The 25,090-nt window shown below is 51.9% G+C and overlaps 1 protein-coding gene across 1 annotated transcript in view; it reads right to left on the bottom strand.

The window, feature by feature from the left end:
* Window positions 1-1,619: 1,619 nt before the first annotated feature.
* Window positions 1,620-25,090, bottom strand: part of LOC130403269 (leucine-rich repeat-containing protein 49) — a 30,762-nt gene continuing 7,291 nt past the window's right edge. The window contains exons 9-18 of the mRNA XM_056607533.1: window positions 20,413-20,474; window positions 18,116-18,263; window positions 16,198-16,281; window positions 14,384-14,559; window positions 13,795-13,890; window positions 7,890-8,121; window positions 7,362-7,547; window positions 6,325-6,434; window positions 3,259-3,412; window positions 1,620-2,794 (exon numbers count right to left, since the gene is read on the bottom strand). Of these exons, the coding sequence (XP_056463508.1) occupies window positions 2,579-2,794; window positions 3,259-3,412; window positions 6,325-6,434; window positions 7,362-7,547; window positions 7,890-8,121; window positions 13,795-13,890; window positions 14,384-14,559; window positions 16,198-16,281; window positions 18,116-18,263; window positions 20,413-20,474 (1,464 nt within the window). The 3' untranslated portion in view covers window positions 1,620-2,578. The remainder of the gene's footprint in view (window positions 2,795-3,258; window positions 3,413-6,324; window positions 6,435-7,361; window positions 7,548-7,889; window positions 8,122-13,794; window positions 13,891-14,383; window positions 14,560-16,197; window positions 16,282-18,115; window positions 18,264-20,412; window positions 20,475-25,090) is intronic.

Here is a 25,090-nt window from a genome sequence, read left to right on the forward strand (position 1 = left end):
ATCCGTTCCTTCACTCTTGATATCACGGCTCAGGTCTCGGCACCAGGATGGCGTTTGGCACACGAACACCACACGTCTGCTGTGGTGGGATTAGGTTGACTCTGATTCAACAAGTTCCCTGCGGGGGCCGATGCCAACATGAAATGTATACCAGCAGAACCGTTTCCCAGGCAACAGGAGTTAAAATACAACAAAGCATGTCAATGTGTTTACTCCCCCTCTGTGCAGACGTCCCTTCAAGGCAAACCCATGTGTGTGTGTGTGTCTCTGTTTCTGGCCCAGATACCAGATTAAAGAACACATTTGTATCAGAACAGGTTTGAGTTTCAGGACGTTCTTCATTGAACGGTTTTCAAAGAGGATCAGAATAGATCATAGTCCCTTATGGACTTTGTCTAAACACATGATACAGGACCAAAACTAATTGGGTGGGATAACACTTACGTTTATCCCTTTGTTTGGATTAAATAGTTTGTGACATTCTCATTCACAGAGGAGTAATATGTGGCTACCTGCACTCTGAGAGTATTCCACTCTCACCACACTGCCACAGAACCACAGGCTCTTGATGTTATCACCACCAGCAGCCATTAACTGCAGCTCCTCGAACAGACTGGTTCACTTCTGGGAACAGGGGGTAGGATTTTACCATCAGGACCTCTTGGTGGTGACAGTGGTCAAGAGGAGCAAGTGATCTACATAGTCCTGAAGGTCATTTACCTACCTCCTGAAAACGTCCCCATGAAACATTGAGTCAACTTGACTGATCGAACATACTGTATACTGTTATTGAGAAACGCCTCACCTCAGAGTGTGTACTGTTAAATTGTCTCTCTTCTAGTATAAATAGGGAACACAATTTCATGCATCTCAAATTGTCGACTCCTGATGTTTTTGATTTGTGGTCGCTCCCTTTTGAAAGTGGGGGGAAAAAAACACCCACTTTGTACCCCTTTTTAAATTCCTATTTCAAACTTCATCTTTAAACAGTAAAAGCACTCTAACCCAAATACCGTTTAATAGAGGACACGTTCTTCAGGCTCCAGAACAGGGTTGAGGAGAACCAGGTGGAGAACGGAGGAGATCTGCAGAGCCTCAGGGGGTTATTCCAGGCCTGGGCTCCCTACCCAACCAGAGGACCCTCATGGAGGCCGTTCCTCCCAGTGCAGGGCAGTGAACTAGCATGTAGGTTACCCCCCTGCCCCACCACCACCACCACCACCACCACCACCACCACCACCTCCATCCCCGCCCTCTGCGGGCCTCCGTGCTCTGTGAGGTGTGAATAAGGTTGCGGCTCCGACGTGACATCCTGTCAGAAGACGTTTGCTCAAAAGAGCGGAAACGATGAGTTGAAACCGACACGGACGCACTGCATTCACAGCATTCAAAGGTTCGCAATCGCACTCGGTTCAACTCATCAGGCCTGACAGCAGCTGAATGCAGGACCGCGTACAGGGATGAGCTAAACGGATATCTCACCTGTTCCTTTACCATTTGAAAGGAGAGCGTTACACCAATTGACCAACGGACATTTCAATTCATCCACCAATGAAAGCCCTGCTCTAATCACTTATTATCATCTTTAAGGGAGAGCAGATAATCACATGTGACAGGGAATAGTTTAATCCTAAATACATACAGAAAATCACACAAAGAGGTCATCAAAGAAACAGAAAAACAACAAAGGATATAGGAGTTATAGGTCCTGTCGTCAGGCAGAGGGAGTGAGAGACGTGTGGGAATGAGAGACGAGGGAGGGGGAGGGAGAGATGTGGGGGGGTGAGTTAAGACACGGAGCAGTGATGTTAGTCTCCGGGGGGAGGGGGACAGGACAGGGGTAACGATGGTGTAAAACTTGGTCCCTCTCTGAAGGCTTCCCAGGTGCATGAGGGGTTGCAGAGCACCAGAAACGGGACAGGAATCAAAGCGTCGATGACGGTCGGTTTCTTCGCGTGAGGACGTACATTCAGACAAGACGTGCACGCTGGGCGGTCTTCAGAACATTCTCTCTGCTACCATCTCCAGGCTTCGGCCGCAAATACACAAGCGGAGATTATCCTCTGCTTCCAGAGACGTGATTGGCTAATGAGTGACCACATGACGACGTGTTTCGGTCCGGATAACGTTGGCAAGCACGACTTATTCTTGAATGCCTGTTTGCTTTGTGTTTGGTGTTGTGTATGTGTGTGCATGCGTTGTGTTGTCGTTTGTGTATGTTACAGTCGCTCTGTGTGTGTCTCTGTGTGTTACAGTCGTTATGTGTGCGTGCGTGTGTCCCTCCGTGTGTGCGTGTGTGTGTGTCTCTTTGTGTCTGTGTGTGTCTCCCCGTGTGTCTCTCTGTGTTGTTTGTGTATGTTACAGTCAGTGTGTGTGTGTGTGTGTGTGTGTGTGTATTTATGTACGTGTGTGTGTGTGTGTGTCTCTCCGTGTGTGTATGTTTGTGTGTGTGTCTCTTCGTGTCTGTGTCTCCCCGTGTGTGTCTCACCGTGTCATTTGTGTATGTTACAGTCAGTGTGTGTGTGTGTGTGTGTGTGTGTCTCTGTGTTGATGTATGGCTCCACATGGCCGGCCCCATTCACTTGCTGTGGGACAGTCTGAGGAGGCAGGCCTGGCGGTAGGACGGCCGGTCCCTCATGTCCAACACGCAGTCCCTCACCATCTCCACAAACAGGGAGGGCCACAGCTTGTGCAGCGCCTCTCCCTTCAGGTGGGTGTCGGACGCCCGCTGGACCAGCTCCTGCAGGTACTGCTGGGTGTTGGCGGCACGCTCCGACGGTTCCACAGCACCCTCCTGAGGGCAAGAGCGAAACCACACGTTAGCAAAGCACTCAGACCCAGACGAGAGCCTCCTCTAACGAGCTGCAGAAGATGAGAACGAACTTATCTGATGAAGGTGTCGAGGGTGCTTGGTGTTTTAGGGCTGTTTGGGTGGTGTTTAGGTGGTGATTGTGTGTTGTTTAGGTGGTGTGTTCGTGTAGCATGGGCGGTGTTTAGGAGGTGATTGGGTTGTGTTTAGGTTGTGATTTGGTGTTGTTTGGGTGGTGTTTGGGTGGTGTTAAGGTCGTGAGTGGTGGCGTTTGGGTGGTGTTTGGGTGGTCTTTGGTTGGTGATTGGGTGGTGTGTGGCCGATGGTTCGGTGGTGTTTGAGTGGTGTTTAGGTTGTGTTTGGGTGTTGTTTAGGTGGTGTTTAGGCAGCCTTTGGGTGGTGTTCAGGTGGTGTTTGGGTGGTGTTTAGGCGTGCGTGGCGTGACGAACCTCAGAGCTGTCGCTGGCGCCGTCCCGGCACGGGTAGTTGAACAGCGCCCGGCTAAGCCCCTCCCCCAGCAGCTTCCCGTTCTCCCTCAGCTCCTCTGGGCTCTGGCCCGGCCGCCGGCCACGCCCCTCCAGGTGAAACTGCAGCTGCCGCTTCCTGCCAGGGGGGGAGGGGCCAAGGTGATGGACCAATGAGGAGAGAGAGAGAGGAAGAAAAGGGAAGAGTTGAGGAAAAGAGAGAGAGAGAGAGTCACAGACAAAGGGAGAGAGAGCGAGAGTGTGTGTGTGGGGGGGGGGGGGGGGGGGGGTGATGCAAGGACATTAGAGAGAGCACAAGGATGAAAAACGAGGCCACACAACGCTGGCTCTTCAGACGTCTGTAATAACCGCACCGGATTACCGGGCCAGTAAAGTATTTCCCAGAAAACAAAACACAATCAAACTTTAATTGCGTTCATTCCTCCTCCAGCAGGACGAAGGGATCATGCCCAGACGGATCGTAGGAGCGGCGGGTTGGAGACACCGCAGCAGCACGCCTGGACGCCACATCGTGTGTGCAGACGGACACGATGACAGCCGGCCCGCTGCCAAATAAACTCTTTACACACTCTAGTGTTTATGTTGTTCTAGCAGCTAATGTCTGTTTGTGAGTGCCTGTGTGTGCACGCGCCTGTGTGTGTTTGTGTGTGGACGCATGTCTCTGTGTGTGTGTGTGTGTGTGCATGTATGCGTGACCATGCCTGTGTGTGCGTGTGTAGGTCCATGCTTGCGTGTGTATGTGTGTGCGTCTGTTTTCCTCAGCAGGTCTCCTCCGCGTCAGAGGAGAGGAAGGAACGAAGGACATGAGGAGACAGCGTTGACTCCCTTTGGTTCAGCTCTGTGTTTGTGTGTGCGTGTGCGTGCGTGTGCGTGCGTGTGCGTGAGTAAGAAGAAGAGAGTGCGGAAATGAGTGGAAGGTAACACTAAGGAAGGATGTGAATGGAAGATAGCACTCATGTCGGTTTTGTATGTATGTACATGTGTGGGTGTGTACGTGGGTGTGTGTATGTGTGTGCATGTGTGTACGTGTGTGTGGGTGTGTTTACAAGTGTGGGTGTGGACATGTGTTGGTGTGTGCATGTGTGTGTTGGTACATGTGTGGGCGTGTGCATATGTTGGTGTGTACATGTGTGGGTGTGCACAGACGACTGCGCGTCTGCCCGGTGGGGGTAAGAGGGTGCGGGGGGCGGGTGGCGGTGATTGTGAGGGAGATGTGCGCTGGGGACACAATTCTTTCTTTTTGTTTGGGTGCGGGGGCCACCGAGAGGGGCCCCAGAGAGGGGCCACGGGGCCGTGCTGCCTGGGCTCTTGTTTATTCCTGCTGATTATCCGTCATTAGGGTTCATTGTCAGTAATGCAGAGAAGGGATCACTTTACTGCAGTGTGTCCGAGACACGACAGCTTTCAGGCCAGAGCTTCTCTTTCTACTGACCTCTGAATACACAAAGTGTCTATGAGGGGAGAAAAACGCTGTTTTAACAATTTACTATTATTATTACTACTATTATGTAATTATAGTATAATAACATACATCCAGTAGTTTGTAATTATACTATAATCACATTATAGCAATTAATGTAAGTATACCTTTTAAATATTAAGATGCAAGTGTGCGTGTGTGCATGTCTGTGTGTGTGTGTGTGTGTGTGTGTGTGTGTGTGTGTGTGTGTGTGTGTGTGTGTGTGTGTGTGTGTGTGTGTGTGTGTGTGTGTGTGTGTGTGTCTGTGTGTGTTTCTGTGTGTCTGTGTGTCTGTGTGGCAGTGTGGCAGTGTGTGTGTGCGTTTACTGGGGCGTGTTGTCCCATCAGCGTTTGAGCAAGAGTTTGCGTGCCTGCCTGCCTGCCTGCCTGCCTGCCTGCCTGCCTGCATGCATGCGTGCGTCGTTGCGTGCGTGTGTGTGAGAGCAGGCAGCTCCTCAGTGTTCTCTCCTGTCTGTCGAGGCTGTGACAGGCGGCCTCTGAGTGACGTTCTAAGTGCTTTTGGAGTCAGAGAGGAATGCCTTCCACACCCATATCCTGACACACATCAGGACTAGCACCCGGAACATGTGGGCCACGTGTTGTGTTGCTCCCGCTCACACAAACACACACACACATGCACGCACACACACACACACACAAACGTGCGCACACACGCACGCAGGTCCTTGGGCCCAGATGGCTACACACACAAAGACAAACGCGTACACACTCATGGTGTTGATCGCATGATCAGCCGAGGTTCAGGGTCGTAGTGGCGGGGTTGGCTCGGTGAAGACGAGGATCAGCACATTGCTCTGTGATCGTGTCATAATGTCTGCGACGGGGTCGTACGGTGAGAGGTTGTTATACAGAAGGAGGGAGCCATCTGGCTGTGTTCCAACTCAGCCGTGTTTACACGCTGAACCCTTTCTCAGCACAGGTTAAGTGAAGATATAGAGCGCTATGTAAACACAACTCTCACGCTCACACAACGCTCCCGTTCACACACTCAGACAGACGGGCCTCCACACGCAACACTGGGTTTGTAGAGACAGAGTGTTTGCTCAGGGTGGAAGGAAGGAGGTAGGAGGGTAGGAGAATAAGAGGGTAGGAGTGTAGGAGAGTAGGAGGTAAGGAGGGTAGGAGTGTAGGAGGGTAGGAGGTAGGAGGGTAGGAGGTAGGAGGGTAGGAGGGAAGGGGGGTAGGAGGGAAGGAGGGTAGGAGGGAAGGAGGTAGGAGGGTAGGAGGGTAGGAGGTAGGTGGTAGGAGGGAAGGAGGGTAGGAGGGAAGGAGGGTAGGGTGGTAGGAGGGTAGGGGGGAAGGAGGGTAGGCTGTAGGGTGTTAAGGTGGAGGAGGGTAGGAGGGTAGGGGAGTAGGATGGAAGGAGGTAGGATGGTAGGAGGGTAGGTCAGTAGGGCCCTAGGAGGGTAGGAGGGTACGAGGGTAGGAGGGTATGAGGTTAGGAGGGTATGAGGTTAGGAGGGTAGGATGGTAGGCAGCAGGGCCCTAGGAGGACAGGAGGTAGGATGGTAGGCAGTAGGGCCCTAGGAGGTAGGAGGCTCCTGACTCACCGGGACTCCTCCAGCAGCAGCAGCAGGCGGCAGCGCGGCGTCTCGGTGGCGGCCACCAGACCCAGGGTCCCGAACACTCGCTCCGCCGCTATGACATCATTCATGGTCACCTGGGGACAGACGGACGGAAGTCAGGACACAAACAGACAAACGTCAGGACGCGCGGTCACCCCCACACATGCCCCGTCGCTGGAATATTAGACGTACTACACTGCTAGAAATACACGCACAGAGTTATTGTTTTCAGGATACCCTAGGAATCCAGGTGGGGACTGCAGTACTGCTGCAGCGCAGTATAGTCAAAGAACGCAGAGCGACAAACTCAATCCGACCTACCTCCAGGCTTTAGAGGAGCTACCTCCAGGTCTAAGGTCTACCTCCAGTGCTTAGAGGACCTACCTCCAGGCCTTAGAGGACCTACCTCCAGGTGGTAGAGGACCTACCTCCAGGTCTAAGAGGACCTACCTCCAGGTCTAAGAGGACCTACCTCCAGGTCTAATGTCTACCTCCAGGTCTAAGAGGACCTACCTCCAGGTCTTAGAGGACCTACCTCCAGGTCTGAGGACCTACCTCCATGTCTAAGGTCTACCTCCAGGTCAAGAGGACCTTCCTCCAGGTCTGAGGTCTACCTCCAGGCCTTAGAGGACCTACCTCCAGGTCTTAGAGGACCTACCTCCAGGTCTGAGGACCTACCTCCATGTCTAAGGTCTACCTCCAGTGCTTAGAGGACCTACCTCCAGGCCTTAGAGGACCTACCTCCATGCCGTAGAGGACCTACCTCCAGGTCTAAGGGACCAACCTCCAGTCCTTAGAGGACCTACCTCCAGGTCTAAGGTCTACCTCCAGGTCTTAGAGGACCTACCTCCAGGTCTAAAGGACCTACCTCCAGGTGGTAGAGGACCTACCTCCAGTCCTTAGAGGACCTACCTCCAGGTGGTAGAGGACCTACCTCCAGTCCTTAGAGGACCTACCTCCAGGTGGTAGAGGACCTACCTCCAGGTCTTAGAGGACCTACCTCCAGGTGGTAGAGGACCTACCTCCAGGCCGTTGAGGCGTTGCAGGTTGAAGTGGTGCAGGCGGTAGATGAGGAAGGGGCGCCACAGGGCCAGGGCGGCCACCGGGTTCCCCTCGGGGTGGATGGTGAGCTGCTCCACCCGCCTAAGCTGGGCCAGAGCCGCCAGCTGGACCAGCCGGCTCAGGTTGGTCTCCATGAAGACCAGGTGCTGGGGGGGGGGCAATAGAAAGCATGAATAGATGTGAGGAGTGTGTAACTGTGTAAAACCTCAATTTGGACTGTGTGAGCAGGCCCTCCCTCACCAGGACCCTGACCCCAGGACCCTGACCTTGGGGTGCAGGACCCAGACCCCTGACCCCAGGACCCTGACCCCTGGCCCCAGGACCCTGACACAAGGACCCTGACCTCCCTCCCCAGGACCCTGACCCCTAACACCAGGTCCTAGACCCCTGACCCCAGGACCCTGACCCCAGGACCCTGACCTCCCTCCCCAGGACCCTGACCCCTGACCCCAGGACCCTGACCCCGGGCTGCAGACCTCCACCCTCACCGTGAGGTTGGGAAACTTGACTCGTATGCGGGGCAGCGTGGGCACGATGGCGTCGAACTGGACGTAGCGGAAGGTGATGGTGCAGACGGCGCCAGCGGTCTGCGCGCCCCAGCCGCGCTCCAGGGCCTCCAGGGCCCCAGGGCCCACCAGCCGCAGCGTGTCCCCGTCCAGCTCCGCCAGGTGCTGCTCCGACAGCGACAGGATTTGCACCGCGGAGCCGGCCTCCAGTAGCCTGGGGGAGACACACAAACACACACACGGTGGGGTCAACACGTGCACACACACACACACGCAGGAGTGAACACGAGCACACACGCGCGCGCACAGGCACACGTATTGAAGCACACAAACACACACTCAAACACTGGAGCACACTGGAACACTGTGATGGAGTACCGCTCCATCACAGGCCTATCAATGGAGCACTGCTCCACCACAGGCCTATCAATGGAGCACTGATCCACAACCAGGCCTATCATTGGAGCAGTACTCCATCACAGGCCAATCAATGGAGCACTGCTCCACCACAGGCCTATCAATGGAGCCCACATCCAGCCCTCTACATGGCCTCAAGAGACAGCGACCATTCATGAGGCTAAAGAAACACGAAGTAGCCCCCTGGTGGGGCCCTTGTTCCCCGGGTCCCCTGCTGGTCTCCTGGCAGGACGCCCTCCAAGGCCCGGCCAGCAGCTGACCCCCCGCCCCGGCCCGATAAGAGAGTCGTGAGACCGGTGCTGAGGACCGGTCCCAGAGAGAGGCCCTCAGAGTCTGATGACGCTCAGAGGACCGCCGCTGGGCATACCGAGAGATCAGATGCCCCCCCTCCCCTGACCGGGACCCCATGGGACCCCCCCCAGCCCGGGACCCTGTCCCCGTTTGACGCCATCCCCGTGCCACCTTCTGAGGGCTAGACCCCGGCTGAGAGAGAGAGATGCAGCGAGAGAGAGAATGACAGAGAGAGAGAGAGAGAGAGAGAGAGAGAGAGAGAGAGAGAGAGAGAGAGAGAGAGAGAGAGAGAGAGAGAGAGAGAGAGAGAGAGAGAGAGAGAGAGAGAGAGAGAGCGCGCGCGAGAGAGAGAGAGAGAGAGAGCGAGAGAGAGAGACAGAGAGATAGGGAACGAGAGAGAGAGACGGCAGCAACAGATAGAGAGCAAAAGAGAGAGAGAGAGCAAAAGAGGGCGGGAGAGATAGAGAGAGAGAGAGAGAGAGAGAGAGAGAGAGAGAGAGAGAGAGAGAGAGAGAGAGAGAGAGAGAGAGAGAGAGAGAGAGAGAGAGGACAGCAACAGAGAGAGAGGGCAAAAGAGAGTCTGATAGAGAGAGATAGAGAGAGAGAGTGACAGAGAGAGACAGAGAGATAGGGAGCGAGAGAGAGAGACGGCAGCAACAGAGAGAGAGAGAGCAAAAGAGGGAGAGAGAGAGAGCAAAAGAGGGCGGGAGAGAGAGAGAGAGACAGCAAAAGAGAGGGAGGGAGACAGAGGTAACCAGGTGCATAAGCTCAAGCCTGTACGCAGAAGAAATGCCGAGACCAGGAGAGAGAGGGAGAGTGAGAATGAGACTGAGACTGAGAGTGATGTGTAACTGAGCCGTGTTTGCAAAGGCCCACCTCTCTTTAAACATAATCTCCCAGAGAGAGCCGCTCTCAGGAACACTCTCCCCTCTGTCTCCCCCGGAGCTGTACCCGGGGTGAGATGGGGACGGCCTCAGGTGAACACACCTTCCGAGGGGCAGAGCTACCGGGGCCAGCGAATGACAAACGGGAATGAAAGTGGCTCTTGTTTAAAATGAAGATTCGATTCCAAAATAATTGAGCAGTTAATTTGCTGCAAGGTGTTTGTGCAAGTGCGTGTGTAGATGGCTGGTTTAACCACCTTTGCACACTGATACTCAATGTGCAACAGGTATGCAGCCTCACCCAGCAAGCCTCACCCAGAGTCTAATCAGACTCGGCCAGGTGAGGTTGCTTTCATTGATTTAAAACTAGTATTTATGCAGCTATCATGAGGGAATTCCTTAGAATGTTATGCAAAAAAAAAAAAGATTTTCTTTTTTTTAATTAGTTCAGACTGGATCCCCAGATTCTGAATTGAGCCGTTTAAGTGCACCGAGGAAGAGGCCGGCTCTGTGATGATTAAAACCAAAGCCCAGAGGAGGGAGAATTCCTGGGCCGGTCTGATCCTCTCCCCTTACATCATAAGCTGGAGGCCCATGAGAACCTCCTGACATCAGGCCCTGAACCGGCCCACCACGCCGGAGTGACACGCAGACGACCAGCCTGGGGACCCGGTCAGCGCCAGGTCAGACCACCACAGTGTGTGTGTGTGTGTGTGTGTGTGTGTGTGTGTGTGTGTGTGTGTGTGTGTGTGTGTGTGTGTGTGTGTGTGTGTGTGTGTGTGTGTGTGTGTGTGTGTGTGTGTGTGTGTGTGTGTGTGTGGCAGCACAGCCTGAGAGCAGAGGCATTAGTCTATTGAGTAGAACCGTGTTGGCTAGTCACCCTAATGGTTATTTTTCTTCAGGACTATCGATGACACAAGGACACTTCCAGAATCCATGAGAAGGCGGAAATGAGTGTACAATGTCTTTTGTTTTGTATTTAAAGATTAAAGCGTTTAAAACTGAAGTATCACTAATGGGTTTCTATTGATAAGAACACGATGGCCAAAGATGGCGGTCTTCTGTCCAGCTCTATCTGTCAGAGACCGGACCCAGAATCTCCCCCTAGTAATAGGGACGCCACAACCCAGATCTATCTCGGCTAAGGCCTCCAGTGACCCAGGGCCGGTTGGACGGCAGGACGGGGAGATGACGCACAAAAACACAGAGACCCTAGTCAAGTCAAACCAGGTGAAACCCCTGGAAATGAGCCAGACACACACTCTACACTCTCCACCTCACACCCCCCCCCCCCTCCCCCCCATGACGGACGGCCAGGCCAGAGCTCCTCTTGAAGAGGACCACCTAATAGATAGAGGAACTAGGAGACAAACGGACACAGGAGGAGACATAGGAGATGGGATTAGGCGTCTGGAGGATGGAAATGGATCCCGCCGCTGCGATATCATCATTCAGTTAGAGGCTATTTTCAGCAACCCCCCCCCCCTCAGCCCAAAAAGGAAGAGCTTTACGGAATTCTGTGGAACAACATAATCCTCTCCCTGGAGCGCTGGAAGCTCTCCGTGCGGCTGGCGTTCGGTCCGACAGCGACGCTGGGGAACCGATGGCTCAGGATCTGAGCCTCGATACTCTTAATGCCTTTCATCCGTTTCCCTCTTGAAAAGGAAACCCAATGAGCAGCGTCTCTCTGGATCTCAGGTCCTCAACACGGTGTGTGCCCATGTGGTGGAATCTACACTTTAGTTACGGTGTGACGCCATCGGTGTACCGTTCTGCTCTCTGAGAAGGTTCTCACAAACTCTGATACACCTACACACGAATTAAGGATGCAGTCCATCAACATGAAAGAAAACAAGCACATACAGGCACACAGACACACAGACACACACACACACACACACACACACACACACGCACACCTAGGCACAAGGCACAAGGCACACACACACACACTCACCAAGGCACCCAGGCACACACACACACACACGCACCATGGCACCAACGCATACCCACACACACACGCACACACACACTCACCTAGGCACCCAGGCGCACACACACACACACACACACACACACACACACACACACACACACACACACACACACACACACACACACACACACACACACACACACACACACACACACACACACACACACAAAAATGCACACACACTCTTCGCTGTGGTTACCATTTTTTTCTTTAGCCATGAGGGAGTTACAGTGGTTAATGCACCGTCAGCAAACTATAAACTGGAACGACTTTGGAATGCTGACATAAACCAAAACCATTACCAGGTGCTGCGCTGCCCTGACGACACACAAGTAACACCAATAACAACCATCAGATGGTGCACGAAGACGTCACCATCGCTATGAATCAATACCAAACGATTGAGAACGTATCGTCTAGGTTTAGATGTTGGCAAGGATTTCTGTCTCTGAGACCATCGAGAAATAAACCCTAAGGTGCGGAGGGCGTGACCTCCACTGGTCCCTCCCAGAGGCTGACCCTGAAACGTGGAGTGAAGGTGTGTTTCCTCCACTGGCCACTTTCCAGAGAAGCAATAATGGTTTGGCAAGTTGTGACGGCCGAGCTGCCAAGGCCTCTGTTCCATTACCCCGTCTAGATAAACCTGACGAGATGAGCTCTTGACATCGTGTCAGTGAATTCACAGCTAGCAGAGGAGCTTCATCACTCCTACATCAGCCGTGTGACGCGAGGATGACAGACTGGAGCCAGCGAAACCTGGACGACTATGGAGGAGTGGAACAAAAGGTACTTTACTACGCCAAGGCGCACCCCGTGGGCTGTGTATCACAGAGGCACTAACAGGGCTCCTGTACCCACGTTTAATACAATGTTCCTACACAGCGTAAATAACAGCGCTATCTCTATAGAACAGTGGAAGATGGATGCTTCTAGTCTTGCTGCAATAGTTACAATTGGAATGGAGGATGAAAATGTTTTGCGAGCCGTACCCCTTGATCAATGGTGTATTTCATCAACTCATCAAACAGTCAGGATAAGCAGAGATTAAATCAGATAATAAGATAATGATACAAATATTTCTATATTTATACATATATAAATGCATGAACTCTCCAACTAGCAGACTGAGCATGTGACTGATGCCCCCTCAGCTTGGTGCCTTATGTTTGAGTCCATCCCCAGCTGATAGACTGTGTGTGTCTAGGAGCTGCACTACAGCAATTGCACGCAGTAGTCACAGCTTCACACTTGATCTCATGTTCCATCACACTGCTCAGAGAAACATACTGTCTCCCTGCCACTCCGTCTCTCAGTAGTTCTGCTGAAGGCCTTTTGTTGAGCCACAATGGCCTGAAGCACGTGTATTAATATAAACGCACTACAACATTGCATGTGGCTAATGGGTTGTACTTTCTGAAGGTTACTCACAGTTTGTCTACTCAGTGATAACTATAAAAAATATCACAACATGTTAGAAGACAACAATGGACGACCGCATGGCAGACCCCACTCCACTTAGCAGTGGTGATGATGACAGTTTGATGGCGGCTAGGCTAAGCAGCACAACCGGCTAGAACAAAACATTAGTGTTTGTGACACATGGGTCTCCCGTGAATATATTGTCGACAGAATGGATCCACTATAACAAATATCCCCCTCTGCAGATGTGTTAACTCATGTTACGCTATTTGTTTAGAAACCAAACCAAGGAGAGTCACAATACGCTGTGGTTTATTCCATTTGTAGCCACGACCGGCAAAACAAATTGTTTCCCTCTGACACGATATGCAACAATACAATGCAACAATAAACTCTGTGTGAGTGTGTGTGTGTGTGTGTGTGCGTGGGTAGGTGTGTGTGTGTGTGTGTGTGTGTGTGTGTATGCGTGTGTATCTGTGTGCGTGCGTGTGTGTGTGTGTGTGTGTGTGTGTGTGCGTGTGTGTGTGCGTGTGTGCGTGCGTGCGTGCGTGCGTGCGTGCGTGCGTGCGTGCGTGCGTGCGTGCGTGCGTGTGTGTGTGTGTGGTATGTGTGTGTGTGTGTGTGTGTGTGTGTGTGTGTGTGTGTGTGTGTGTGTGTGTGTGTGTGTGTGTGTGTGTGTGCGTGCGTGCGTGCGTGCGTGCGTGCGTGCGTGCGTGTGTGTGTGCGTGCGTGCGTGCGTGCGTGTGTGTGTGTGTGGTATGTGTGTGTGTGTGTGTGTGTGTGTGTGTGTGTGTGTGTGTGTGTGTGTGTGTGTGTGTGTGTGTGTGTGTGTGTGTACATAAATGTGCATGTACGTATGTGCGTGTGCGTGGGGTCTTACTTGGGGTCTCGGGGGCTGTTGGGACGGCTGGGCACGCGGAGTCGGTTCTCACTAGCGATGGTAGGCTTCTCGGGTCCTGACAGGGGGCTGACCCGCCTGACAGAAAAGATCACTTAACCACAATATTCTCTCAGCAGCACACACCAAAATGCATTTAAATCAGCATTTTTGCATACAGATGTTTGATGCCAAAACCTTTCATTTAACTTTGATATATTCCCACACAAACCAGTGAGACTTTACCAGCCAGTGATGGGAGAAGGACAACAACATGGGAAGTGACTGCACCACATCCCGGTAACAAAAGTATGATGACCGTCGTCATGGCAGCAAGCGACTGAGCTACCGCTACACACGACGACTAGCTGGGTGTGACCACCCGCATGCTCAGTCGCTCGTTGGCATGAAGACTAAGCGTCGCCATGCCAACGAGCGGGTGAGCTACCGCGACACACGACAGCTAGCTGGGTGAGCTACCGCTAGCCCAGTCGCTCGTTGGCATGACGACTGACCGTCGTCATGCCAACGAGCGACTGGGCTACCGCTACCTGCGACGGCTAGCTGGGTGAGCGAAGACGCCGCTCCTTACTTTGGCTCGTCCGGGGAGGGCTCCTGGGCGATGCCATTGGTCTGCGCGGGGCTGTGGGCGGGGCTGTTCTCCGGACTGACCTCCTCCTTGGCTCCATTGGGAGGGGGGGGCTCCAGGCTGGCCCGGACCCCCTCCCACTGCTGGGCCGCGTTACGGATGGCCAGCCGCCGCTTCTCCTGGAGGGACAACCGCACGCACACGCACGCACGCACACGCACGCACGTACAAACACACATGCATGCAGACACACACGTACACACACACACACACACACACAGACACACATACACACGCACACACAAAGAAACAAAGGGGACAAAGCAGGTTTCAGATGACAGTCCTCTGAAGAAGAATGCACACCGCAAACCAAAGCTGTCTGTATCAAACACAAAAATAGACTATTTTTGGTTTATTTTTTCCGTTAAGCCGATGCTGAACTGTGTGTGAACCAGATTCCCTGGGACACCTGAAAGCTGCACATCATCCCAGCTTTCCTCTTTCAAATGTCCCCTTTACGTCATGTGACTCCTCTGCAGTATTGTTCATGTAACAATACAACCGGACCGGACCTGTCCTCTCTCAGAGCCAGCACCACTGGAGCAAGGGATTATGGGAGAAAAAAAAAGGCCTGGCACAAGTCAAACAGATCTGTTTCCCTCTGTACCGCGGTCGACTGCAGCCTTTCATCTGGTGTACGGCTGCTCTCCCTCCCTCACCAGGAGACGGATGTTGCTTCTGCCCATTTTCCCCTCAAATAATTCAACGTTCGGTTTCGAAAGGTTGAGGTTTGGAATGCGCCCCTACCAGATACAGGGGTCTGGGGCTGAGTGAGTCATCCACTGTAAATCCCAAGCTGAGGAAACATACATCCCATAATATATCACTTTCTGTTTCAGTGAGACAATGAGCACACAAGCCTGGTCCATACGTCAACAAGGTACCAGCTCTGCTGAACAGCTGCTGAAACGCTATGCACGCACTACATGCCATACTATATGCATGCATATTCAGTGGAACAAGCTCACCAAACACCCTTAGACTAACATCCACACGCTCATATGCGGACCAGTATACTTCTTATTGTGTGAAGAGGAAATACAAAGAGAGACCCTTTGAGCTGCAACCTCTCGTTAGCACGTAACCTTCCTGTAACATCCCCCCTCCGGGTTATTAATCATCTGGCCGGACAAAGACAGGAGCTCTGCTCTTCACAGCAGGGAGTCCTCCCGTGACACTGGCACGGGCAACGGAGGAGGAGGACGGTGAAGCTGCAGCAGATTTCAAAGATCATTCCTTACAATCTCACAATGAACCATGAGGCATCATGGCCGGATCTGCGCCCCCCTGCTATGGCAGTCCTGTATGTGGACCAGATCCGACAACCACAGACCAGAGTCGTTGACCACAACCCCCACAAAATGTGGGGGTTGTGCAAAATGTTTTAGAGAGCAGATTCAGATTCAAAACGTTCCAAAAGGCAGGATTAGAAGGTCAGATAGATTAGAACCGCCCGATTGGTAACACACAGTTGCTATAATTCTAATGCGTATGACGAGCTAAAACCATGCAGTGGATTTTAGACTCAACATGTCACAACATGTAACGTTGTTAACCTGTTCCCTCTAACTCGTCACTGGGACCTGTTACCTCTAAATATCACTGGAACATGTTACCTGCTAACTCATTGCTACCATCAACATCCACATAACAAGACAAACGGTGAAGAGCAGGATTGATGCGGCCAAAGTGGTTAAATCAATTCACAAGCTACCTCTCCTGGTTAATGGATCCTAACAGAGGGGGGGGGACGCTACCTTATGAACCGCCTGCTTGTGCGTCTCCTTCTTCTTCTCGTCCTCTCTCCGAGCCTGGACAGCAGCCATACGCCGCTCCTCGTCCTGCAACAGACAGACGGTACAATCAGACCCGCGCTCCATTCATAACACAGAGAGAGAGAGAGAGAGAGAGAGAGAGAGAGAGAGAGAGAGAGATAGAGAGAGAGAGAGAGAGAGAGAGAGAGAGAGAGAGAGATAGAGAGAGAGAGAGAGAGAGAGAGACACGGAGAGAGAGAGACACGGAGAGAGAGAGACACGGAGAGAGACAGACACGGAGAGAGACAGACAGACAGACAGACAGACAGACAGACAGACAGACAGACAGACAGACAGACAGACAGACAGACAGAGACCTCAGATGCGGTGCGTCCATCCACACTGTCCACCACTAGGGCAGGCATGACGCATCACAGAGAGAGCGAGCGGCTCCACACCAGCACGCAGCATCGCATGATAATCTGTCTGGGTTTCGGTCTGGGTATCAATTTTACCCAGCAGCTAAGCGAGCACTTAGCTCCCAGAATGCAACACTGCTGCTGCCGACACAATCTGAGAGTGCCAGATGAGCGCTGGAGGGGGCTCCCCTGCCAGACTGGATCAATACAGGCTAGCTGCTAGCCTGGACGGATCAATTATTATTATACTAATGTTATTTTTACTAATATCGATGATAATACATTGTATATAGCTACGTGTCACTTCCTAATAGAAGAGCAGCAGCAGCCATGAACAGCCTCAAGCTACATACAGGGCTAACCTCTAAGTTAGCTTCTGAAATAATCCATACTGCGCTCATAAACCAGGTGCCAGGGGAGCTAGTTCACTAGCCTGCACACTGGCACCACTGCTCTCAAATCATTCATAAATAATAGGAAATCGGATGACAGGCAGAGATTGATTTCCATCTCAAACAATGTGATCCTGACCCAACGGACTGCCGGAGGCGAGTGTTCAATATTACAGTGGAAGAGACAAATCTTCATCTTCAAAGCCCAATGAGCAGCAAGTTCCCCTGCAGCCATATTACAGCATAGATTTAAGTAAACTCGTGGAGATGGGGTTGGTGCAGTCACACAAAGAATCCAAATCTAAGGGGTCGTAATGTATGTAACTTTGTTTAAATTCGACAGGAATTAATAAAGATACTAACATACTAACAGTTTGACTACGACCATGCACAATGCTTTTCCCTCTCGCTTTTCAGGATTTAGTTCTTGCTCGTTTGAAGGCAAACCTCATGAAGCATGCATGAATGGGCATGTATAATGTGTATAATAAGCATATATAATGCAGAAAGAGCTCTTTAAAACTCTAAATGTGTTAAGGGCTGCAGATAGAAACCTGCCTTGACTCAGACGCTGCCCGTCGGGACAGACCATGAGGACATCAGTCAGACGTTCCCAGAGAAGAACGTGTACAAATAGATAAAACATCAGACCGCAGCTCTGCAACAGTATTTATTAACAATCAAAGTAGTACCACGGTAGTGGAGGTAGAACGGGTTGACTGGCAAGCGGAAGGTTGCTAGTTCGATCCCCCCCCGCACCTCACCCTCACTGCTCCTGACGAGCTGGCTGTCAACATGCGTGGTTGACACCGCCGGCGTCATTCGTGAATGTGTGTATGAATGGGTGAATGTTAGGCAGTATTGTTAAGCACATTGAGCAGCCACTGGTAAGAAAAGCGCTGTATAAATGCAGAACCTTTACCGTATAATGACCGTTTTTCCCACAACTATATTGCCCAACCAGTTACCAGCACAACCGACGTGCAGCAGCAGCGCCCAGCCACCGCTCTAGTGTCCGTGGGGGGGGGGTTATGGTTTGGGTCATGACTGGCGTGGTACGGTGCTAGGGTGACCACTAGGGGGACACCAACACACAGGGGGGAGCCTTACTGTGATCCGCTTCATGTCCAGCTGTTTGAGGTGAAGCACACAGCGTAGGACGGCCTGTCTGTACCATGTCTCCAGGGCTACAGGATTCCCATCCAGGGTGAGCTCAGAGAGGGGGCAGGAGTCTCCGAGGCAGGGGATCCCTGCCAAGCTGGGAAGGAAAAAAAGATCCCCGGGTTAGCCTCCATCAGCACGGGAACGTGGGTTTACACACAGGTACCGGAACCGGCGTTAGATGTTTCCGGATTTAACATTCACATCTTAACGAGTTTCATAACAATGTTGGCACAGATAGTCACGTTAGAAATGGGTTTGATGTTGACAACGAATGTTCAAAGGAGCCCAGACTCAGGATCTTATGGACAGTGTGTCATGAAGAGTAACAGTATAGGATCAAATTGGTACTGTGGTAACACTCAAGTAGTATACCCTTGACCTACACACTTATTGTATGTTTTACGTCCTGGCAATTAAAAATCGTATAAAAATAGCATTTATTATTGTGACGTATCCTTTCCTAGCTATCTTTGTTGTGTACGGGTAACGGGATAACCTAGCAATTCTAGTGCTTGGCACTTATTTCTATGAACATCCTTACTGTACCAACGGCGATAAATTGTTGTTTCTCTTTCTTCTGACAAATGGACTAATAGTAATTAGCTTTGGATAAAAGCGTCTGCTAAATGCCGTAAATGTAAATGCAAATGATTGCATAGCATACAAAGCATTACCCCCTGTATGACGTGTTCTCTGCTGTTTGAGTTTGTAGAGAGAAGATCCCAAGTCTACATTTGGATGCCCTTTAACGCAACGCTGAGCTCATGAGAAACAACATGAAACCCTTTGAATCGGTCCTGGCAGCACCGTGGAGAACTAGAGAATATGGCCATGGCGCCATTAGGACCCTGCCTGTGGCAACCGTACTTAAAACAGCTGTGTGTTTACGTGGGCGGGCCGGGCGAAGACCGTGTCAATGAGATGGTAATTATCACGTTTACTTGAGATAATTACCTCCAAGAATGAGTCAGCTGGAAATCCTTGAGGGGCATAAAGCCTCTTTCAAACAACACAAGGATCGGATTGGTTTTGATGCTAATCATACATTTAATTCAGCCCGCAAGGAGCTTTGCAATTCATCTTTCTGATTGTCTGAAATGTGTGGCAGGTGATGTCACCCAACACATGACGTGTCATACATTGATTGAAATCCAATAAAACTACTTCCACGGTTTGGCAGCTGCTGGCTATAGTTTGATCTGAGTGAGAATGAAATCATTACGAAAAATGAAAACGAGTGTTTAATTATTCTAATCTTATTCTATTCACCGCTGGCAGGGGATTGGAAGCTGGCACTAATGCATGCTTGGATGTGCCCAATGTGTGGTTCAAATCCATATGACAGTCTTACAAACTGAATACAACTCATTAAACCTTCTTTAGATTGTGAGACTGAAGGTGAAAAACCTTTCTTATTCATCATTACTTTCATTTTCTCTCTAAAAAATGTATTTGCCCACAAATGAAATGCTGTGTAGTCAGGAATACATCTGATCTGGGGACTGAGTGCCTGGAGGCTGCCTACTGCTAGCATAACACACAACAACCAGCCCCACACACCACCAGCAGTGGGAGTTAGCTCGGATGTCACTTATTCAGAGCACAAGGTGACTTTGCTCCAGTCGGCGGGCGGTGACACTGTGTCACCCTGTGAATCCCAACCGGAGGCCACTCCTCGGGGCGAACATGGTGCTCACTGGGCTGCTGGGGCCACTGTAGCTAGCCTACCTGCCCTTAGCACCGCTAGCTACACATCTGACAGCCCGCCGGGGTGAAGTTAGCCCAGAGAGCCCAGGCCACATCACGAACTGAGGGGGGGGGGGTCTGCATTAAGGGGTACACAGGGCGTGGTTCTGCTGCTGCTGCCAAGCATCACAACACAGCCCCCTGTTTGACCGCCCACCACTGGTACTAACGGCCAACCATCAAAGAACAGCCCCCTGTTTTAACATGCAGCACTGGTATGATCGGCTGGACCTTCGCTATCTCCCCTGTCACCTCTGCATATCGGACTGCACACATGTCGCCAAGGTAACAGCGGGGGATCTCTCTGTGTGGGCGTCATCAGGCTCTGGCCTGGTGCCCAGGGAGAGGGAGCCGGGAGCTCTCCATCCCTACCCTACCCTACCCTAGCCTACCCTAGCATACCCTAGCCTGACCTTACCCTGGCCTAACCTGGGCCTACCCTGGCCTAGCCTTGGGCTAGCCTGGGCTAGCAGGTAGCGTTGCGGCAGGACCCTTACCTGCTGATGTTGTTCCAGCTGAGGAAGAGGCGCTGCAGGCAGGGAAGGGTTTCCAGCTCCGTCTAGAAGCCCAGGGAGGCAGAGGGAGGGAGGGAGGAGAGAGGGGGAGAGGGGGTGAGACAGGGAGGCTGCAGAGCGATGGAGGCGGGCTGTGGTCGGGAGAAGGTGTCGGCGGATGCGAGCGGGTATCAGAGAGCTGCCCATAATAACGCGCCGCTCTCTCTCTCTCTCTCTCTCTCGCGCTCTCTCTCTCTCTCTCTCTCTCTCTCTCTCTCTCTCTCTCTCTCTCTCTCTCTCTCTCTCTATCTCTGTCACCTTGCAGCGCGTCGCTCCGGCATGCGTGCCTGTCCGCCCTGCGCACACACAGACACGCACGCACAGCCTCGTAGTCACGCAGACCGGGAGGCGAAAAGCGCACGCGAGAGAGAGAGAGAGAGAGAGAGAGAGAGAGAGAGAGAGAGAGAGAGAGAGAGAGAGAGAGAGAGAGAGAGAGAGAGGTGAGAGAGAGGGGGGAGGGGAGGGAGAGAGCTGTGTGCTGCGCTAATGCAGAGGACTGCTGCTGCAGGAGACTCACTGTAGATGCAAACACACAGGCGCTAGCTACCTAGCTGGCTACCTAGTTAGCTAGCCACGGAAAAGAACAAAAGGCGGTAGCGATGGGGACTGGGGGGGATGTGTGTTGTTCAGGCGAGGAATGGGGACTCTGGTTCAGCTTCCGTCCGGATGAGCCGATCAATAGCTTCATGGGAGGCAGCTGACCCACAGGCTGACAGCTGAGAGCATAGACCACCAGCGACACCAGCTGACGGGATGACAGCCCCGACAGCAGGGGCAGGGCACAGGCGGGGGGGGTCTCAGTGTGTGTGTGTGTGTGTGTGTGTGTGTGTGTGTGTGTGTGTGTGTGTGTGTGTGTGTGTGTGTGTGTGTGTGTGTGTGTGTGTGTGTGTGTGTGTTTCGCAGGGAGTAGAGTGTGTGAGGAACTGGGTGAAGTGTCAGGGCATGTTGCCATCACACCCCCCTAGCAGAGGCTGCCTTCCACAGAAACGTCACCCCAGCGACCTGGACATTCATGGGGATGAACCTCACACTACCCTCGTCTACTAGCATCAGAGCCTATCCGCTAGTCAGAACTGTGAAAAACATATTTGTGTTCCTCCTAAACATTTATGATCAGGCTCAGATCTGTTATGATCACAGCCAGCTCTGCATCATGTCAGATCTGCATTTTGATAACTTCGGATGACAAGCCAACCCGGAGATCAGAGTCGGCGGCGTGTCGGGAACCGGCGAATGCAGAAGACACGAAAACAAGTTAGAGACAAGCAGACTGATTGGCAGGCAGGCAAGAAGACAAAAAGGCAAAGAGGCAGGCAGGCCAGTACAGTACCGTCGGTAGATCTGCACCTTAAGGCGAAACACATGGAATGCAGCCCAACTCAAATGTTGCACTGTTTCTGAGTTAGACTCACTGTTCCTCCTGCTCTGCAGTCCCAGAGACTAGGGAGACCCTACTGCTAACGCCCACTATGTTTGAACCAGGTTTTCTGATTGCATCATCAGATACTATGATGATGAAGACTCATATTATGGTGGTATTGTATTGTCCCAACAGCGGTTCTGAGCGGAGCCAATTCGGCTCCCACTCACACAATCGCATTCGATACACGTGGGCATACGAGTATCATTATGACTCAGACCAGGCCGGGTCGGGGTTGGCTTCCTGTGCCCCCCCCCCCCCCATCTCTCTCTGGCACTCCCTCTGTGATGAGCTCTGATTGGACAGCAGGGGCAGGGCTCAGCGCTATAAAGGCAGAGTTCCCGCCAAGTCACGGCAGACAGCAGGCGTCTCTGATCACGGTCCGACGTCACAGGGTGATGAGTTCATAGGAATCAGAGCAGCACAGAACACAGTAGTCACCAGATCAATCCAAATCATCCCCACCAACAGAAGCGGTGGTTGAAGTCCTGCACCCGGACGGGGCGGTCGGAAGGCCGCGCCGGGCCGTGCCGTGAGGAGACAACATGCCCCAGCACCTGGCTGTGTGTGGGAGTCTCCTGTCTTTGCACGCCTGCCGTCTGTTTGTCTGTCAGCGGCCGCAGCCGAGCTCACCGCTGTCTCAGTCTATAAATAGCCCCCTTGTCTCAGACAAAATGATGTCATACCAGGGGTGTTCTGCTGCACATCAGAAAACACACAGTGCTGTTGTGGGCCTTCAAACAACAACTACACAACGACAACAACAACGTGAGAGTTGTGGAATCCTCAATGTGTATGTGTGTGCGTGTGTGTGTGTGTGTATACCTAAATATTTGAGTCGTTTGTGCGTCTGCCCGTGTGTGCGTGTGGGGGTGCCTGTGCGCGTGCGTGTTTGTGAACTTTGGGACACCGACAGCTTGCATGTCATCGTTGTTCACACGAAGGCCTGGCTCTGGCAGGGCCGTTCATCTGAGCAGACCGCAGCACCTCTCCTCCGCCAGAGAGATAAACACATGAGCTCAGAGGAGAGCTGGGGCTCCTCAGAGACAGGCGGGGAGAAGAGGGTTAGGCTGGCCTACAATCTGCTGTGGTGAACGACCTCGTCGCCGGGGCCACACACACTGGACGGAGACTCAATGGTAGAACTTAGATTTGTAAATAACTGCATCCTACTTACTCATATTTACGCACACATTGTATGTTGAAACTCCTGTCACTTGCTTATTGTCTGTACGCCCTGGCACTTAACAAAAATAATACTTAGCATCGTATAGCATCTTATCCTAGATATCTTTATTGTATTCTGAGAAAGGGTTAACCTAGTGATTTTTAGTGCTGCTTGGCACTTGATTCTATGAACATCCTTACTGTACTGACAGCTATGTATTGTTTCTCTGTCTTCTGACCAATGTACATAATCATTATTGTAAGTGGCTTTGGATAAAGGCGTCTAATAAATGCCCTAAATGTTAAATGTTAATGACCTGATCTCAGAAAAGGGAAATCTTAAATTAGGGCGTACACACGCAATGATGACCGGTCTTAAAACCACCAGGCATGCGTTTTGTCCCCCAGCCCTGAGCGCTGCCCCCTGGTGGGCTGGAGGACGGCGCCAGCTGGAGGACAGTGTTTACGGTGAGCCTCGCTGATGTAAGCAGTAGGCAGCAAACACCTTGAGAGGCAGCCACCGCACAAACTGCTGAAGCTGGGTTCCTTTTCCCCCTCCGCAGCACATACTAAAACCCTACATCCCATAATTACACGTACACATACAAGCGTGTGCCCGGCAGGACGGTGGGGTGTGATTGCAGTGGGAGATGAACCCAGGTGACGTTTTTCAGTCTGACTGTGGAAGCAGAGCAGAGCTCAGAGATACGCACATGAGCAGGCAACAGCCTGTTTAGACCTGCCCTGTCTCTGATTCGACTGTATAGACACGGTTCATTGATGTTGTTTCTGCAGAATATTCTGTTTCAGCAAGAGGGTAATTGAGGGTATTAGGATACCTTCCCCTGGGTAACAGGAACCAAAACACTTCCACCAACATTTACATATTGGCCTGCACCACGGTGTGTGTGAGTGTGAGTGTGAGTGTGAGTGTTTGTGTGTCTGTCTGTCTGTCTGTCTGTCTGTCTGTATCTCTGTGTAAAGGGCTCTTCATGGTTCCACGTTCAAGCAACGCAAGGGGGCTACGGACCCCTTATGTCCGCAAGGACGTATGGGCCTGACGTGCGCCTCCGAAAAATCGTGGTTCGCTTACTAAAACCCGACGCAGAACCATAAACGTTCACGACTGCGTTGAAGCTTCTGCGTGGTCATTGCGTTGCAGGAACGTGGGACCATAAAAAGGCCTTAAGTGTTTGTGCGTGTGTGTTTCCGTGCATGTGTGTGTGTGTGTGTGTGTTAAAGTAAAAGGATTACGGTGTTATTCTTGGCATCATCAGGTGATGCGTGTGAACTCCCCCCACCCATCTCTTCAGGAGCCCCTACGCTTCCCTCCCTCACCTCCTATCCCCCCCCCCCCCCCCCCCCCCCCCCCCCCCTCCCGAGCCGAGTGTAATCCAACTGGGCCGTTACAGAAGACAGGTCCGCTCAGGTGTTTACGACCCGGGACCAGATTTAGAGCGTTGCGGCCCTGAGCTCCAGGCCTGTCCATCTGTACAGAGCATTACCACGGGGCATACAGGTCAGACATAGCCCAGCCGCCTCCACACACACTGACACGGCCCTCAGGAGCCCCCCCTGAGAGCACATCGAGGTCGAGGCTCTCCACTGTTCATCGGGTAGCGACATCAGCATGTAGACACTAAACTCATTACATTAACATTTACATTAGCATTTAGCAGACGTACCCTAATCGACCTACAATAAGTACATCTGTCACAAGAAAAAGAAACAACAATATACCGCTGTCAGTACAGTAAGGATGTTCATAGAACCAAGTGCCAAGCACTAACAATGACCAGGTTAACCATTCCCTGTATACAAAATAATAGCTAGGATAAGATGATACACAATTCTAAGTACTGTTGGTATTGTAAGGACGTACAACATACAATAACTACTCCCCTCAGCCCGCCAGGAGACATACAGTACACAGCGCTGTCCTTCCATACATTACTGGTTCACTGCAAGACAAGGAGTATTAGACAGGGAAAGCTCAGCTCATGTATCATGGAGGTGAAATGCTGCAGTATCCTC

Source organism: Gadus chalcogrammus, chromosome 14 (genome assembly GCF_026213295.1).
Source record: "Gadus chalcogrammus isolate NIFS_2021 chromosome 14, NIFS_Gcha_1.0, whole genome shotgun sequence".
Classification (NCBI taxonomy): Eukaryota; Metazoa; Chordata; class Actinopteri; order Gadiformes; family Gadidae; genus Gadus; species Gadus chalcogrammus.